General features: G+C 40.9%; 1 protein-coding gene across 1 annotated transcript in view; it reads right to left on the reverse strand.

Moving 5' to 3' along the window:
• Positions 1–4658: 4658 nt before the first annotated feature.
• LOC128697220 (valine--tRNA ligase) overlaps positions 4659–17095 on the reverse strand; it is an 81173-nt gene continuing 68736 nt past the window's right edge. Inside the window, exons 17-19 of the mRNA XM_053788783.2 lie at positions 8591–8766; positions 5952–6101; positions 4659–4975 (exon numbers count right to left, since the gene is read on the reverse strand). Coding sequence (XP_053644758.1) covers positions 4910–4975; positions 5952–6101; positions 8591–8766 — 392 coding nt within the window. The 3' untranslated portion in view covers positions 4659–4909. The remainder of the gene's footprint in view (positions 4976–5951; positions 6102–8590; positions 8767–17095) is intronic.

Here is a 17095-nt window from a genome sequence, read left to right on the forward strand (position 1 = left end):
ATAGTGGTAGTGATCGTGTGATAGTGGTAGTCGTGGTGTGATAGTGGTAGTGTGAAAGTGGTGGTGTGATAGTAGTGATGGTGTGATAGTAGTGGTGGTGGTGTGATAGTAGTGATGGTGTGATGGTAGTGGTGGTGGTGTGATAGTAGTGATGGTGTGATAGTAGTGGTGGCGGTATGATAGTAGTGATGTTGTGATAGTAGTGATGGTGTGATAGTAGTGGTGGTGGTGTGATAGTAGTAGTGGTGGTGTGATAGTAGTGGTGGTGGTGTGATAGTAGTAGTGGTGGTGTGATAGTAGTGATGGTGTGATAGTAGTGGTGTGATAGTAGTGATGGTGTGATAGTAGTGGTGGCGGTATGATAGTAGTGATGTTGTGATAGTAGTGATGGTGTGATAGTAGTGGTGGTGGTGTGATAGTAGTGATGGTGTGATAGTAGTGGTGGTGGTGTGATAGTAGTAGTGGTGGTGTGATAGTAGTGATGGTGTGATTACCTGGAGTTTACCTGGAGATAGTACCTGGAGATAGTTACCTGGAGATAGTAGTGGTGGTGGTGTGATAGTAGTGGTGTGATAGTAGTGGTGGTGGTGTGATAGTAGTGTTGGTGTGATAGTAGTGGTGGTGGTGTGATAGTAGTGATGGTGTGATAGTAGTGGTGGTGGTGTGATAGTAGTAGTGGTGGTGTGATAGTAGTGATGGTGTGATAGTAGTGGTGGTGGTGTGATAGTAGTGATGGTGGTGTGATAGTAGTGTTGATGTGATAGTAGTGTTGATATGATAGTAGTGTTGGTGTGATAGTAGTGGTGTGATAGTAGTAGTGGTGGTGTGATAGTAGTAGTGGTGGTGTGATAGTAGTGGTGGTGGTGTGATAGTAGTAGTGGTGGTGTGATAGTAGTGATGGTGTGATAGTAGTGGTGTGATAGTAGTGATGGTGTGATAGTACTGGTGGTGGTGTGATAGTAGTAGTGGTGGTGTGATAGTAGTAGTGGTGGTGTGATAGTAGTGATGGTGTGATAGTAGTGGTGTTGGTGTGATAGTAGTGATAGTGGTGGTGGTGTGATAGTAGTGATGGTGTGATAGTAGTGGTGGTGGTGTGATAGTAGTGGTGGTGTGATAGTAGTGATGGTGTGATAGTAGTGGTGGTGGTGTGATTGATAGTAGTGGTGGTGGTGTGATAGTAGTAGTGTTGATGTGATAGTAGTGTTGATGTGATAGTAGTGTTGATGTGATAGTAGTGTTGATGTGATAGTAGTGTTGATGTGATAGTAGTGTTGATGTGATAGTAGTGTTGATGTGATAGTAGTGGTGGTGGTGTGATAGTAGTAGTGGTGGTGTGATAGTAGTGATGGTGTGATAGTAGTGATGGTGTGATAGTAGTGGTGGTGGTGTGATAGTAGTGATGGTGTGATAGTAGTGGTGGTGGTGTGATAGTAGTAGTGGTGTGATAGTAGTGATGGTGTGATAGTAGTGGTGGTGGTGTGATAGTAGTGGTGGTGGTGTGATAGTAGTGGTGGTGGTGTGATAGTAGTGGTGGTGTGATAATAGTGATGGTGTGATAGTAGTGGTGGTGGTGTGATTGATAGTAGTGGTGGTGGTGTGATAGTAGTGGTGGTGGTGTGATAGTAGTGGTGGTGGTGTGATAGTAGTGGTGGTGGTGTGATAGTAGTGGTGGTGGTGTGATAGTAGTGGTGGTGGTGTGATAGTAGTGGTGGTGGTGTGATAGTGCTACTGGTGGTGGTAAGATAAGATTTTGTTCGGATTTTTAACCCTGGAGGGTTAGCCACCCAGGATAACCCAAGAAAGTCAGTGCGTCATCGAGGACTGTCTAACTTATTTCCATTGGGGTCCTTAATCTTGTCCCCCAGGATGCGACCCACACCAGTCGACTAACACCCAGTGACCTATTTGCTGCTAGGTGAACAGGACAACAGGTGTAAGGAAACGTGTCGAAATGTTTCCACCCACCGGGGATTGAACCCGGGCCCTCCGTGTGTGAAGCGGGAGCTTCAGCCACCAGGCCACCGGGCAGTGGCATGGTGATATTAATGGTGTTGATGTTGTGAAGGTGATAGTGATGACTGGTAGTTAAAACAGTAGTGATAATGGTGAAGATGGAGTGGTGATCACGAAGGTGATGATGGCAATGATTGTGAAATTAATTGTGGTGATTGATTGGCTGCAGTGATGGTGGTCAAGATGGACAATATATTGGAAATATAAACACATATGCAGTATAATGTGATCCTTTATTGACAACGTTTCGCCCACACAGTGGGCTTTTTCAAGTCACACACAGATCTGATCTGTGTGTGACTTGAAAAAGCCCACTGCGTGGGTGAAACGTTGTCAATAAAGGATCACATTATACGGCATATGTGTTTATATTTCCACTGTGTCGGTATTTGATACCATTTATTTCCATGGACAATATATTCATGAAAGTGCTAAACCCAGAGGGGTCATGTAGCACCTGGGGAATGGGAGGTAATCAAGTCTTATCTGAGTGGAAGGTAGCTCAAATTCCTTGGATAAAGAACCCTTTGTCAGCATCAAGGCAAATCACCCTTGAACAAATAATTCTGGTTTGTATATTTGACTGTCATCTTACATGTTTATGAAACAGAAAGAATACATTATTGATCCTCCCAGAGTGCAAAACATTTAACAGGTTTCCACTGCACTGGTATGACAGGAGGGTAGTACCTCCCTGGATGGTTGTTGTCTACCAGCCTACTATGTTTCACACATGACAGGAGGGTAGTACCCCCCCCAGGGTGGTTGTTGTCTACCAGCCTACTATGTTTCACACATGACAGGAGGGTAGTACCTCCCTGGATGGTTGTTGTCTACCAACCTTCTATGGTTCATACACATGACAGGAGGGTAGTACCTCCCTGGATGGTTGTTGTCTACCAACCTTCTATGGTTCATACACATGACAGGAGGGTAGTACCTCCCTGGATGGTTGTTGTCTACCAACCTTCTATACTTCATACACATGACAGGAGGGTAGTACCTCCCTGGATGGTTGTTGTCTACCAACCTTCTATACTTCATACACATGACAGGAGGGTAGTACCTCCCTGGATGGTTGTTGTCTACCAACCTTCTATACTTCATACACATGACAGGAGGGTAGTACCTCCCTGGATGGTTGTTGTCTACCAACCTTCTATGGTTCATACACATGACAGGAGAGTAGTACCTCCCTGGATGGTTGTTGTCTACCAACCTTCTATGCTTCATACACATGACAGGAGGGTAGTACCTCCCAGGATGGTTGTTGTCTACCAACCTTCTATGGTTCATACACATGACAGGAGGGTAGTACCTCCCAGGATGGTTGCTGTTTACCAACAATGTTGCATACTCATATGAGATGACAATGGCATCTTCCTGGATAATTGTTGTCTACCAGCTACCATCTACAGTGAGAAGTCAACACTGCACATCAACTGGTTACTTTTCATCATTAAGATTTGTAAAATATATCTGCCTTGGTGAGAAATGGCTGGTTTGTTGTTGAAATCTGTAAACTTAATTTATTATATCATCCATTTGTCATCATATAAGGCAACCCAAAGGAGGAAACACGATCAGCATCACTCATTCAATACCTGTTTTGTACGAAATGAGCAGAGATTACAATTCAAATGAACCTATTGTCAGGAATATTCCTACAGATCCTTGCGAATATAGATTACAGTACTTTTATACCTCCAAGTTCAGTTAACTGATTTTCTTGATTCCCATCTGGAAACATATGCATCAATAATCTATACATTTTGTATCCTTATTGCCCTGGTATGACATGGGATTATTCACTGTTTTTTCAGGAATTTTCTAAAGCATTCATTTACACGTTTATATTGTATCATGGTGGAAAATGGAAGATCTTTCTTTCTTTCAACACACCGGCCATATCCCACCAAGGCAGGGTGGCCCAAAAAGAAAAAAGAAAGTTTCTCTTTTAAATTTAGTAATTTATACGGGAGAAGGGGTTACTAGCCTCTTGCTACCGGCATTTTAGTCACCTCTTACAACACGCATGGCTTACGGAGGAAGAATTCTGTTCCACTTCCCTAAGGAGATAAGAGGAAATAAACAAGAACAAGAACTAGAAAGAAAATAGAAGAATACCCAGAGGGGTGTGTATATATATGCTTGTACATGTATGTGTAGTGTGACCTAAGTGTAAGTAGAAGTAGCAAGACGTACCTGAAATCTTGCATGTTTATGAGACAGACAAAAGACACCAGCAATCCTACCATCATGTAAAACAATTACAGGTTTTCGTTGTACATTCACTTGGCAGGATGGTAGTACCTCTCTGGGCGGTTGCTGTCTACCAACCTACTACCTAGGAAAATGGAAGATGTGGCTAAGAAAAGTTTAGATGTTTACAAATTAGCATATAAAGTTTACTATGCAAATGTGCTTTTTGTGAGATTCTACTGAACTTGATTCAGAAATGAAATGAATCAAATGAATTTCAGCAACTTGATTTTATTTATTTAGTCAAGTGCAGTATATAATAAAATCATTTACAAATATACACATATTCAGCCGGGCTGTGGCTTGTACGTTGGTTTGTGTGCAGCCAGCAGCAACAGCCTGGTTGATCAGGCTCTGATCCACCAGGAGGCCTGGTCACAGACCGGGCCGCGGGGGCGTTGACCCCCAGAACTCTCTCCAGGTAAACTCCAGGTATTCACAGAGGAAAGATTCATCCAACTGTAGTACACCAGGTACAATGTAAGCTGAAGCTGCAGCATTTACATTGGCCTGTGTTGCTAGTACAAACAGCCTGATTGACCAAGCTATTAACTAGATCCTGGTCAAGGAATGGTTGTGTGGGGGCAACGACCCCCAGAATCATCACGAGGAAGGTAGATTGGCAGGGTTGTAGCTACATCTTCTCCAGATTTTGGACGATGAAAAGTAATTGCTCCAGTTGTGCTCTCAATGAGGCTAGCTGAAAATATATCTTTTATTACTCTTAGTTAAAAGTTAAACTATACACTTACAGTGAAACAAAACAAGCTACAGGGGCACGAAAATCTTCAGCTGAAGAGATCCATCCCCCCGTGGCTTGTTTTGCATCGCTAAGATCCCCTGTTTGCGTTTATATTGCACTCGCAGTGAAATATAACACTGGCACATATTATTATTACTGTGTAATCACAGGAAAGCATTAAACCTGTAAGGGGTCATACAGTGCCTAGGGAATGGTAGATATTAAGGTTTGATTTTAGGGAAAGGGCAGCACCAATTCCTTAGATCAAGAGGCCTTTAATAACAAGGCAGTTCTCCTTGAAGGGCCACAGACATATTTTTTAACACACTTACCATCTCCCACCGAGGCAGGGTGACCCGAAAAAGAAACACTTTCACCATCATTCATACTATCGCTGTCTTGTCAGATACGACAATTCAGATGTTACTTTAAACAGCAAATATCCCAAAACCGACTTGTAAACATCATTTACAAAATGAAATATAATTTTTTTAACATACAAAGTGCATTTGTATTTTTTTCAACACACAAGACATCTCCCACCGAGCCAGGATGACCCGAAAAAGAAGAAACGTTTTCTTTTTACTTTTACTTTTGAAATTTAGTAATTTATACAGAAGGGGTTACTATCCCCTTGCTTCTGGCATTTTAGTCACTTCTTATGACACGTTGCTTATGGAGGAAGGATTCTTTGCCACTCAAGCATAGCTTTACTTTTCTAGCTATAATTAGATAATTACACAAATATAAACATACATGTGGAAGCTAACTCCATATAGGGTTGAAAAACAGATGTGAGTGAACTTAATCATGTCAGTCAACTGAAAGTTAAAAGGCAAGACCAAGAGCTAGAGCTTATCCACCACAAACTCAAATAGGCAATTACAGACAGCTGGATAAAGAATGATGAACATACAGACCCCAAAACACTCACCTTTCTCTGATGAGTATCTTGAATGTGTGCTGGCGACCTCTCGATATAACCAGGAGCTGTAATGATGCTTGTGATTTTAGTTTCCTCTTTCTGAACCTTGCTCATCTTCTTCCTCAAGCGTACAAGTTCCTGCTTTGGATCGATCACACCCTGAATGGCGAGATTAAGAGGACCATTAAAACATATTTTTTATAAGACAACTTAAATTGCAGGTCATCAGCTAACAAATACTTCAAGGGAAAGTGGAGAAGAATCCTTCCTCTGGTGTTTGCATTAATAACTCATTAAATTTGATCAGGTGTAGACGTGTGAATAGTTCATTACCTTTGTAACTTGTTCAGCTATCAAAACTTTGCGGAGCAGTCCCTGAACCCATTATGCACCTCTGTAATCTTTTTGACTACCACCCATAAGATGGATATGGGGTGCACAATAAAGATACTAAACTAACTCCGTAAGACATGCATGTTGTAAGAGGCGACTAAAATGCCGGGAGCAAGGTGCTAGTAACCCCTTCTCCTGTATAAATTACTAAATGCAGGAAGAAGAATATTTTTTTTTTTGGATCACCCTGCCTTGGTGTGAAATGGTCGATGTGTTAAAAAAACTTACAAATGCCCGAAGTTACATACATTTGTACTTAGTCAGAATTTTTAGAAAGCAATGACAGATTTTAAAGTGCAAAGCTTCAGTAAAAGAGGGTGTACCATTGGTATTTACAAATAAATACAGTGGACCCCCGGTTTCCGATATTATTTCATTCCAGACGTATGCTCAGGTGCCAGTACTAACCGAATTTGTTCCCATAAGGAATATTATGAATTAGACTAGTCCATTTCAGACCACCCAAACATACACATACAAACGCACTTACATAAATACACTTACATAATTGGTCGCATTGGGAGCTGTTCGTATACCAGGGGTCCACTGTAATTTACAATTAAAAACAAGGAACACAACATTTTTTTTGTAAGAACCTCTTGTATTCTTTACATGACATTATAAAATACTAAAAATTAATTAATATTAACTGGCTCATAAAACCGTTATAACATAATTGCCAAGAGATCAGAGAATGGGTGGGGCTTGCTATGGGCACAAACCTCCACTCATTCCATGATTTGTTGTAATTAATATTAAGCAGGTAAATCTGTGGCCAAAACATTAGTATCTGTTGCACTGCATAGCCTTCCTCAGTGGCTTAAGCCAGTAGGTGACTTGGAACTGCCTTGCATGGGCCAGTAGGCCTGCTGCAGTGTTCCTTCCTTCTTATGTTCTATCAACATGGCTAATGTCTTTTTCAGTTAAGCTGCTGCTTCAGTGTTTACATTTGATGCCTCACTACTGATGACAATATTATATAGCTAAACATGATCCCTCAACCTTAATAGTCTAACTAAAAGTCTATGTCTAAGTCTAAAGTAACATCTAAGTATTAGGATTAGTTTGCCTGAAATTGCACTGCATATTAGTGACTTTGTTCTGTGCCTAACAATTGTATTGTATTGTAAAACCAATCTTATCTAGCCTTGAATGCCTCCAAACTGGATTCCCCTGGTAATACTATCTCCACTGTTAATAATCAACCTCACTGCTGACACAGCCAAATTATGAGCTTTGTATAAGTTATGCTGACGCTCGCCCAAGTTCAGAAGCTCGAGAATATTCAGTTCAACCTCCAGACTATGATAAAGTTCTTACAATGTTTTATCTGAGTGCTGGGAGCAAGATGCTTCGTTTTGATGTTATGGTCATCTGATGCACACGAGCCCACTGAAATCCAAACTTTTCAGATGAAATTTATTTCATCTTATAAGGTTGGATTTTAGTGGGCTCGTGTGCATCAGATGTTTGGATTTCTAACCTGATGAGTTAACCACCCAGGTTAACTAAAAAAAGTCAGGGCATTATGAGACTTTTTTCCATTGTAGTCCTTCAATCCCGTTCCCCAAGATGCCACCCACACCAGTTCACTAACACCCAGGGACTTACTGCTAGGTGAACAGGGACAGCAAGTGTAAAGAAACATGCCCAACATTTCCACCTGGCGAAGGACTGAACCACGGACACTCTATGTGCAAGGTGAGTGCACTACCAACCGAGCCACAGACCTACCAAGCCACAGGACATATACACATACTCTTCAGAGCATATATGCTCTTCTACAAAACTGGTATAATTTTCTTTAAGTTTTAAGAGGACTAGGAAAAGTCTTATTGCTCTCAAAAATTATTATAAGCATTCATGGAGTTATTAATGTATCACAACATTCAACTGATAGTTAAAGAAGCTAAAGCTCAAACCATGCAAATTCACTTAGGTAAGTACAAACACACACACACAACACCCACATTATAACAATATTTTTTTTTAATCACCGGCCATTTTCCACTGAGGCAGAATGACCCAAAAATGAAACACGGCAGAGGTTACCAGCTCCTTGCTCCCAGCATTTTAGTTGCCTCTCATGACATACACAGCTTACGGAGGAAGAATTCTCCACTTCCCCATGGAGAAACGATACATTTATTTTTCTTAAAATTACATACCAAATTACTGAATTTTTGGGTCATGCTGCCTTGGCTGGATACGGCTGGTTTGCTGAAAAAAAAATTATATACCAAAGCAAAACTTACCTTGAGATGAAGATAAACAATCGTAGAGTCACAGGTTGTCGATGCTGACGATGAGGTGGGGGGCGATGTGTTCTTATCTATCGCAGTCAACGATGCAATGCGACCCAGTTTCTTCACCACTTCCAAGTTTTCGACCAACACAGTATTCAGATGGGAATTTAAGCATACAAAACTACCTGGAAAAAAATCTTGCTGATATAATCAATCTGGCCAATGACGATTTCTGGGTTTTGGTTTGTACCAGAGAGATGTGAAAGATTATTACATTTATAGAAAACTAGAATGAACATTCATGTATGTACACATTCATACATGCACATGAGTAAATACATATTTACACATGCACATGAGTAGATACATATTCATACATTCGCACAAGAAAGTACATATACATGTGCATGATATAAAAGATACCTTAAGCAGGGAAAACAAATGACCGCAACTCTAAATTGCAAAAAATATGGAAATGAAAGTATTTATATTAGATTTTCACAGATTGATGTACCACTGGAATGGATTACAAAAAGAGGAGATATGAAGTGCTACAACTATTGGAAATTTAATTTTTTTAACACACTGGCCATCTCCGACTAAGGCATGATGACCCGAAAAAGAAGAAATGCTTTCATAAAGCTCTTCCTCTTTTAACCCATAAACGGTCCAAACGTATATATACGTTTTTTCAACATTTGAAAGTATGTAAAAAAACTAGATCTTTTTGTTTTTTACATTTGAAAATGTGTAAAAACTTTGATCTACTTTTTTTTTTGTTATATTTGAAAATATGTAAAAAAAAAAAATAGATCTACTTTTGTAGCGCTACACATCTGAACGTAGATCTGCTTGGACCGTTTACGGGTTAAATTTAGAAGTTTATATAGGAGAAAGGGTTACTAGCGCCTTGCTCTTGACATTTTAGTCACTTCTTACGACACGCATAGCTTACGGAGGAAGGATTCTTTTTCACTTCCCCACGGAAATTTATTTTTTACTATGAATTAATTAATGGAGATGGTACATACTGAGCATAGCTCTGTGTCTGTAGCTGTTAAAGCTAATTACACGTGAATATACATGAAAGAATTAATAATACACAAATAACCTGCATATAGGAGAGAGGAGCCTACGACAACGTTTGGTCCGACTCGGACCATTTACAAAATCACATAACAGAAAAGAGTGAGGAACACTTCTCAGAACCTTCAACAGTGAGAACAAGAAGCCGTTTATGAAAACAGAACGAAAAAAGTACCAGAAAGTTTGTCAGTGGGAGAACCAAGAAGAGGAATGCACCAGGTCAAAGTCAAAGCTTGTTTCCACATAGCACGTTGTCACCGCCTCGGTGAGAGACAGCCAGCATGTTGAAAAAATAAAATTGTTTATACAGAAATGGGTGACACTTGAATGCATGTAGAAAGCCAATGGTTATGCAGAGCATTTCAGTCAAGCTTAAGCCAAACTAAAAACTACAAGGGCAATTAACATTACATATACAATGTATATAAAGGGAAGGGGGACAAAAGAGATTGTAAAAATTATAGAGGAATAAGTTTACTGAGTATACCAGGAAAAGTGTACGGTAGGGTTATTATTGAAAGAATTAGAGGTAAGACAGAATGTAGGATTGCAGATGAGCAAGGAGGTTTTAGAGTGGGTAGGGGATGTGTAGATCAAGTGTTTACATTGAAGCATATATGTGAACAGTATTTAGATAAAGGTAGGGAAGTTTTTATTGCATTTATGGATTTAGAAAAGGCATATTATAGAGTGGATAGGGGAGCAATGTGGCAGATGTTGCAAGTATATGGAATAGGTGGTAAGTTACTAAATGCTGTAAAGAGTTTTTATGAGGATAGTGAGGCTCAGGTTAGGGTGTGTAAAAGACAGGGAGACTACTTCCGGGTAAAAGTAGGTCTTAGACAGGTATGTGTAACATATGAACATAAGAAGGAAGGAACACTGCAACAGGCCTACTGACCCATGCAGAGCAGGTCCATGTCCCCCCACCCCCCCCAGATTAGACCAATGACCCACCACCCGGATTATCCCAACGACCCACCCAGCCTGGTCATCTCCACTCAAGGATGGAGCACTGCACCAGACCCAGCAGCACAAGCCAGTCAGGTCCAACTCACACCCACCCACACCCACTCATATATATCTAACCTATTTTTAAAACTACACAACGTTTTAGCCTTAATAACTGTACTCGGGAGTTTGTTCCACTCATCCACAACTCTATTACCAAACCAGTGCTTTCCTATATCCTTCCTGAATCTGAATTTTTCCAACTTGAAACCATTGCTGCGAGTCCTGTCATGGTTGGAAATTTTCAGCACACTATTTACATCCCCTTTATTTATTCCTGCTTTCCATTTATACACCTCAATCATATCCCCCCTAATTCTATGCCTTTCTAGAGAGTGCAGATTCGGAGCCCTCAGTCTTTCCTCATAGGGAAGATTTCTAATACATGGGATCATCTTTGTACGTTTTCCAAAGCATTTATATCCATTCTGTAATACGGTGACCAGAACTGAGCAGCATAGTCTAAATGAGGCCTAACCAAGGATATATAGAGTTGAAGAACAACTTGAGCACTTCTATTATTTATACTTCTAGATATGAAGCCAAGAATTCTGTTAGCTTTATTGCGAACACTAATGCACTGTTGTCTTGGTATTAGGTTACTGCTAACCAGAACTCCTAAATCCTTTTTGCAATCAGTAGTATTAAGATCTACATTATTTAGTTTATATGTGGCATGGTTATTTAACTGTCCAACATTTAGAACTTTGCATTTGTCAATATTAAACTGCATCTGCCACTTCTCCGACCATTGCGTCAGTCTATTCAAATCATCCTGGAGTGTCACCATGGTTGTTTAATATACAGTGGACCCCACCTTACGATATTAATCCGTTCCTGAGAGCTCATCGTGAACCGAAATTATCGTAAGGCAAATTAATTTTCCCCATAAGAAATAATGGGAATCAAATTAATTCATGCAAGACACCCAAATGTCTGAAAATTTTTTTTACCACATGAAATATTAATTTTAATACACACAAACTTAAGAAGACATGCACAATTAATACTCTACTAAGAATAGAATACACGATACTTACCTTCATTGAAGATCTGGTGATGACTGATGGGATGGGAGGAGGGGAGAGTGTGGAATTTGTTATTGTTTAGAAGGGGAATCCCCTTCCATTAGGACTTGAGGTAGCAAGTCCTTTTCCTTCAAGATTTGCCTAAAATGGGCCACAGCACTGTCATGACTTGCAATAGCTGTGTTAGGATGCTTTTCTTCCATAAAGGTTTGCAGTTCAACCCACTTTTTCACACATTTCATTAATCTTTGAAATAGGCACAATGGATTCCACAACTGGCATAGGTAACACACACACACACACACACACACACACACACACACACACACACACACACACACAGGAGAGGTTTGTTCCCAAGGGAAACAGAAATAATGGGAAGAACAGAACGAGTCCTTGGTTCACCCAAAGGTGTAGGGAGGCAAAAACTAGGTGTACTAGAGAATGGGAAAGGTACAGAAGACAGAGAACTCACGAAAATAAAGAAATCAGCCGAAGAGCCAGAAACGAATATGCACAGATAAGAAGGGAGGCTCAGAGACAATATGAAAATGACATAGCATCAAAAGTAAAGACTGACCCGAAGCTGTTGTACAGCCACATCAGGAGGAAAACAACAGTCAAGAACCAGGTAATCAGAATGAGGAAGGGTGATGGGGAATTCACAAGAAACGACCAAGAGGTATGTCAGGAGCTCAACACAAGATTTAAAGAGGTATTTACAGTGGAAACCAGTAGGACTCCAGGAAATCAGAACAGGGGGGCACACCAGCAAGTGCTGGATGAGGTACATATAACCAACGAGGAGGTGAAGAAGCTGCTATGCGAACTTGACACCTCAAAGGCGGTGGGACCAGACAACATCTCTCCATGGATCCTTACAGAGGAAGCAGAGATATTGTGTGAGCCATTAACAAAGATCTTCAACACATCATTTGAAACTGGGCAACTCCCTGAGGTATGGAAAATGGCAAATGTAGTCCCAATTTTTAAAAAGGGAGACAGACATGAGGCACTAAACTACAGACCTGTATCACTAACGTGTATAGTATGCAAGGTCATGGAGAAGATCATCAGGAGGAGAGTGGTGGGGCACCTGGAAAGAAACAAGTGTATAATTGACAACGAGCACGGTTTCAGGGAAGGAAAATCCTGTGTCACAAACCTACTAGAGTTTTATGACAAGGTGACAGAAGTAAGACAAGAGAGAGAGGGGTGGATCGACTGCATATTTTTGGACTGCAAGAAGGCCTTCGACACAGTTCCTCGCAAGAGGTTACTGCAAAAGCTAGAGGATCAGGCACACATAACAGGAAAGGCACTACAATGGATCAGAGAATATCTGACAGGGAGGCAACAACAAGTCATGGTACGCGACGAGGTGTCAGAGTGGGCGCCTGTGACAAGCGGGGTTCCACAGGGGTCAGTCCTAGGACCTGTGCTGTTCTTGGTATATGTGAACGACATAACAGAAGGGATAGACTCAGAAGTGTCCTTGTTTGCAGATGATGTGAAGTTAATGAGAAGAATCAAATCGGATGAGGATCAGGCAGGACTACAAAGAGACCTGGACAGGCTACAAGCCTGGTCCAGCAACTGGCTCCTTGAATTTAACCCTGCCAAATGCAAAGTCATGAAGATTGGGGAAGGGCAAAGAAGACCGCAGACACAATATAGTTTAGATGGCCAAAGACTGCAAACCTCACTCAAGGAAAAAGATCTGGGGGTGAGTATAACACCGAGCATATCTCCTGAGGTGCACATCAATCAGATAACTGCTGCAGCATACGGGCGCCTGGCAAACCTACGGATAGCGTTCCGATACCTCAGTAAGGATTCGTTCAAGACTCTGTATACCATTTACGTCAGGCCCATACTGGAGTATGCAGCACCAGTTTGGAATCCACACCTAGTTAAGCACGTCAAGAAATTAGAGAAAGTGCAAAGACTAGTCCCAGAGCTACGGGGATTGTCCTATGAAGAAAGGTTGAGGGAAATCGGCCTGATGACACTGGAGGACAGGAGGGACAGGGGAGACATGATAACGACATATAAAATACTGCGCGGAATAGACAAGGTGGACAAAGACGGGATGTTCCAGAGAAGGGACACAGACACAAGAGGTCACAATTGGAAGTTGAAGACTCAGATGAATCAGAGGGATGTTAGGAAGTATTTCTTCAGTCATAGAGTAGTCAGGCCGTGGAATAGCCTAGAAAGTGACGTAGTGGAGGCGGGAACCATACATAGTTTTAAGGCGAGGTATAATAGAGCTCATGGGGCAGGGAGAGAGAGGACCTAGTAGCAATCAGCGAAGAGGCGGGGCCAGGAGCTGTGACTCGACCCCTGCAACCACAAATAGGTGAGTACAAATAGGTGAGTACACACACACACAAAGACAGGCAACACTCACACACATGAACAGGTAACACATACTCGCACACACATAGACAGGCAACACACACACACATCAACAGGTGACACACACACACACTTAAATAGATGCCACATACACATGGACAGGTAACACACACACACACACACACACATAGACAGGCAACACTCACACACATGGACAGGTAACACATACCCACACATAGACAGGCAACACATACACACACACACATAGACAGGCAACATTCACACACATGGACAGGTAACATACACACATACATACACACAAACACGCACACACACATGCACACACACACACACACACACATACACACACACACACACACACACACACACACACACACACACACACACACACACACACACACACACACATGGACATGTAATATACGAATCGCGTGAGGCGAGGCAAAATTTTTGCGTTCAAATGTATCGTATAGCAGATTTAACGTAACGCAATGCCATCATAAGGCGGGGGTCCACTGTATTTATAGATGGGGTTGTAAAAGAAGTAAATGCTATGGTGTTCGGGAGAGGGGTGGGATTAAATTATGGGGAATCAAATACAAAATGGGAATTGACACAGTTGCTTTTTGCTGATGATACTGTGCTTATGGGAGATTCTAAAGAAAAATTACAAAGGTTAGTGGATGAGTTTGGGAATGTGTGTAAAGGTAGAAAGTTGAAAGTGAACATAGAAAAGAGTAAGGTATCAAATGATTTAGATAAAGAAAAATTTTATATCACACTGGGGAGGAGGAGTATGGAAGAAGTGAATGTTTTCAGATACTTGGGAGTTGAAGTGTCAGCGGATGGATTTATGAAGGATGAGGTTAATCATAGAAGTGATGAGGGAAAAAAGGTGAGTGGTGCATTGAGGTATATGTGGAGACAAAAAACATTATCTATGGAGGGAAAGAAGGGAATGTATGAAAGTATAGTAGTACCAGTATGGGTGTGAAGCTTGGGTTGTGAATGCAGCAGCGAGGAGGCGGTTGGAGGCAGTGGAGATGTCCTATCTAAGGGCAATGTGTGGTGTAAATATTATGCAGAAAATTCGGAGTGTGGAAATTAGGAGAAGGTGTGGAGTTAATAAAAGTATTAGTCAGAGGGATGAAGAGGGATTGTTGAGGTGGTTTGGTCATTTAGAGAGAATGGATCAAAGTAGAATGACATGGAAAGCATCTAAATCTGTAGGGGAAGGAAGGCAGGGTAGGGGTCTTCCTCGAAAAGGTTGGAAGGAAGGGGTAAGGGAGGTTTTGTGGGCGAGGGGCTTGGACTTCCAGCAGGCGTGCGTGAGCGTGTTTGATAGGAGTGAATGGAGACAAATGGTATTTGGGACCTGACGATCTGCTGGAGTGTGAGCAGGGTAATATTTAGTGAAGGGATTCAAGGAAACCGGTTATTTTTATATAGCCGGACTTGAGTCTTGGAAATGGGAAGTACAATGCCTGCACTCTAAAGGAGGGGTTCAGGATATTGGCAGTTTGGAGGGATATGTTGTGTATCTTCATACGTATATGCTTCTAAACTGTTGTGTTCTGAGCATCTCTGCAAAAACAGTGATTATGCGTGAGTGAGGTGAAAGAGTTGAATGATGATGAAAGTATTTTCTTTTTGGGGATTTTCTTTCTTTTTGAGTCACCCTGCCTCGGTGGGAGACGACCGACTTGTTAAAAAAAAAATACAATGTATGTATTTAAGGTCATTAGGTGGTAGTAAATGCTACAACCACTGAAAATCCAAAAAAATGCCGATAGAATAAACACTGAAGACAAGATATAACTCTGCTGCTTTAGCTAAGAAAAGAAATCATACGCTTAAACTACAAGACAATCTCACTGTTAAGTGTTATTACAACTGTAGAAAAAGTCATTAGAGAAATATATATGTAACACAAGATACATGCTATGAAATGGTTGAAATTCAGAAAAAAAATCTGTATTAAGTGTACTAAACTACTAGGACAAAGTAATATAAATTAGTATGCAAGAAATAAATGGACAGACTGCACTTATTTGGATTTCATATATGCTTGTGAAAGGCCTCCAGTAAAAAAATTTATGTTTACTCCCAAACACATGAGGCATAAATGGCAAAATAATACAATGGATGAGAGATTTTGTTGGAAAAAAAAAAATTACACAATGATAAGATAACATAGTCACCTTTCTTTTTAATACACCAATTGTCTTCCACCAACAAAGGGTGACCCAAAAAAGTAAACACATTCATCTCCATGGGGAATTGGAAGAGAATTCTTCCTCCATAAGCCATGCGTGTCATAAGAGGCGACTAAAATGCCGGGAGTAAGGGGCTAGTAACCCCTTCTCCTGTACACACTTCTAAATTTCAAAAAATAAACTTTCATTTTTCTTTTGAGGCCGCCCTGCCTGGGTGGGACATGGCCAGTTTGCTAAAAAAAAAATTATCAATCATTCAAAAAGTGTGTAAACATCACAACTCAAATGGCTCTCTGAAGTCTAACATCCCAACACGACTTCCAGAGAGCAGGACTCGTACTTTCCATCTCCAGGACTAACGTCTGGCTTACCGGTTTACCTGTATATCCCTTTATGGCCATCTAAAGTTATATTTTATGCAGTCATAATTCAGTCTTTTTTTTCTTTTAAGATGTTGGCCGTCTCCCACCAAGGAAGGGTAACCCAAAAAAGAAACCCTTTCACCATCACAGTCTAGAGTTATTTTTGGTAGCTCTTGTTTCTGGATGATGACTGGAATTCTTCAACATGCAGAAACAACCAAATCGAACAACCAAATCGAACCCATGCGGGTTATCTGTTTTAGGCTTTCAATATTTTTTAAAAATTAATTATTTCTTTGGAATTATTTACTTTATTTTATTAACACATCGGCCGTCTCCCACCAAGGCAAGGTGGCCTTGAAAAAAAAACTTTCATCATCATTCAGTCTATCACACTTGCCAGAGGCGTGCTTACACTACCGTTATAAA

This window comes from Cherax quadricarinatus, chromosome 89, assembly GCF_038502225.1.
Source record: "Cherax quadricarinatus isolate ZL_2023a chromosome 89, ASM3850222v1, whole genome shotgun sequence".
Lineage (NCBI taxonomy): Eukaryota > Metazoa > Arthropoda > Malacostraca > Decapoda > Parastacidae > Cherax > Cherax quadricarinatus.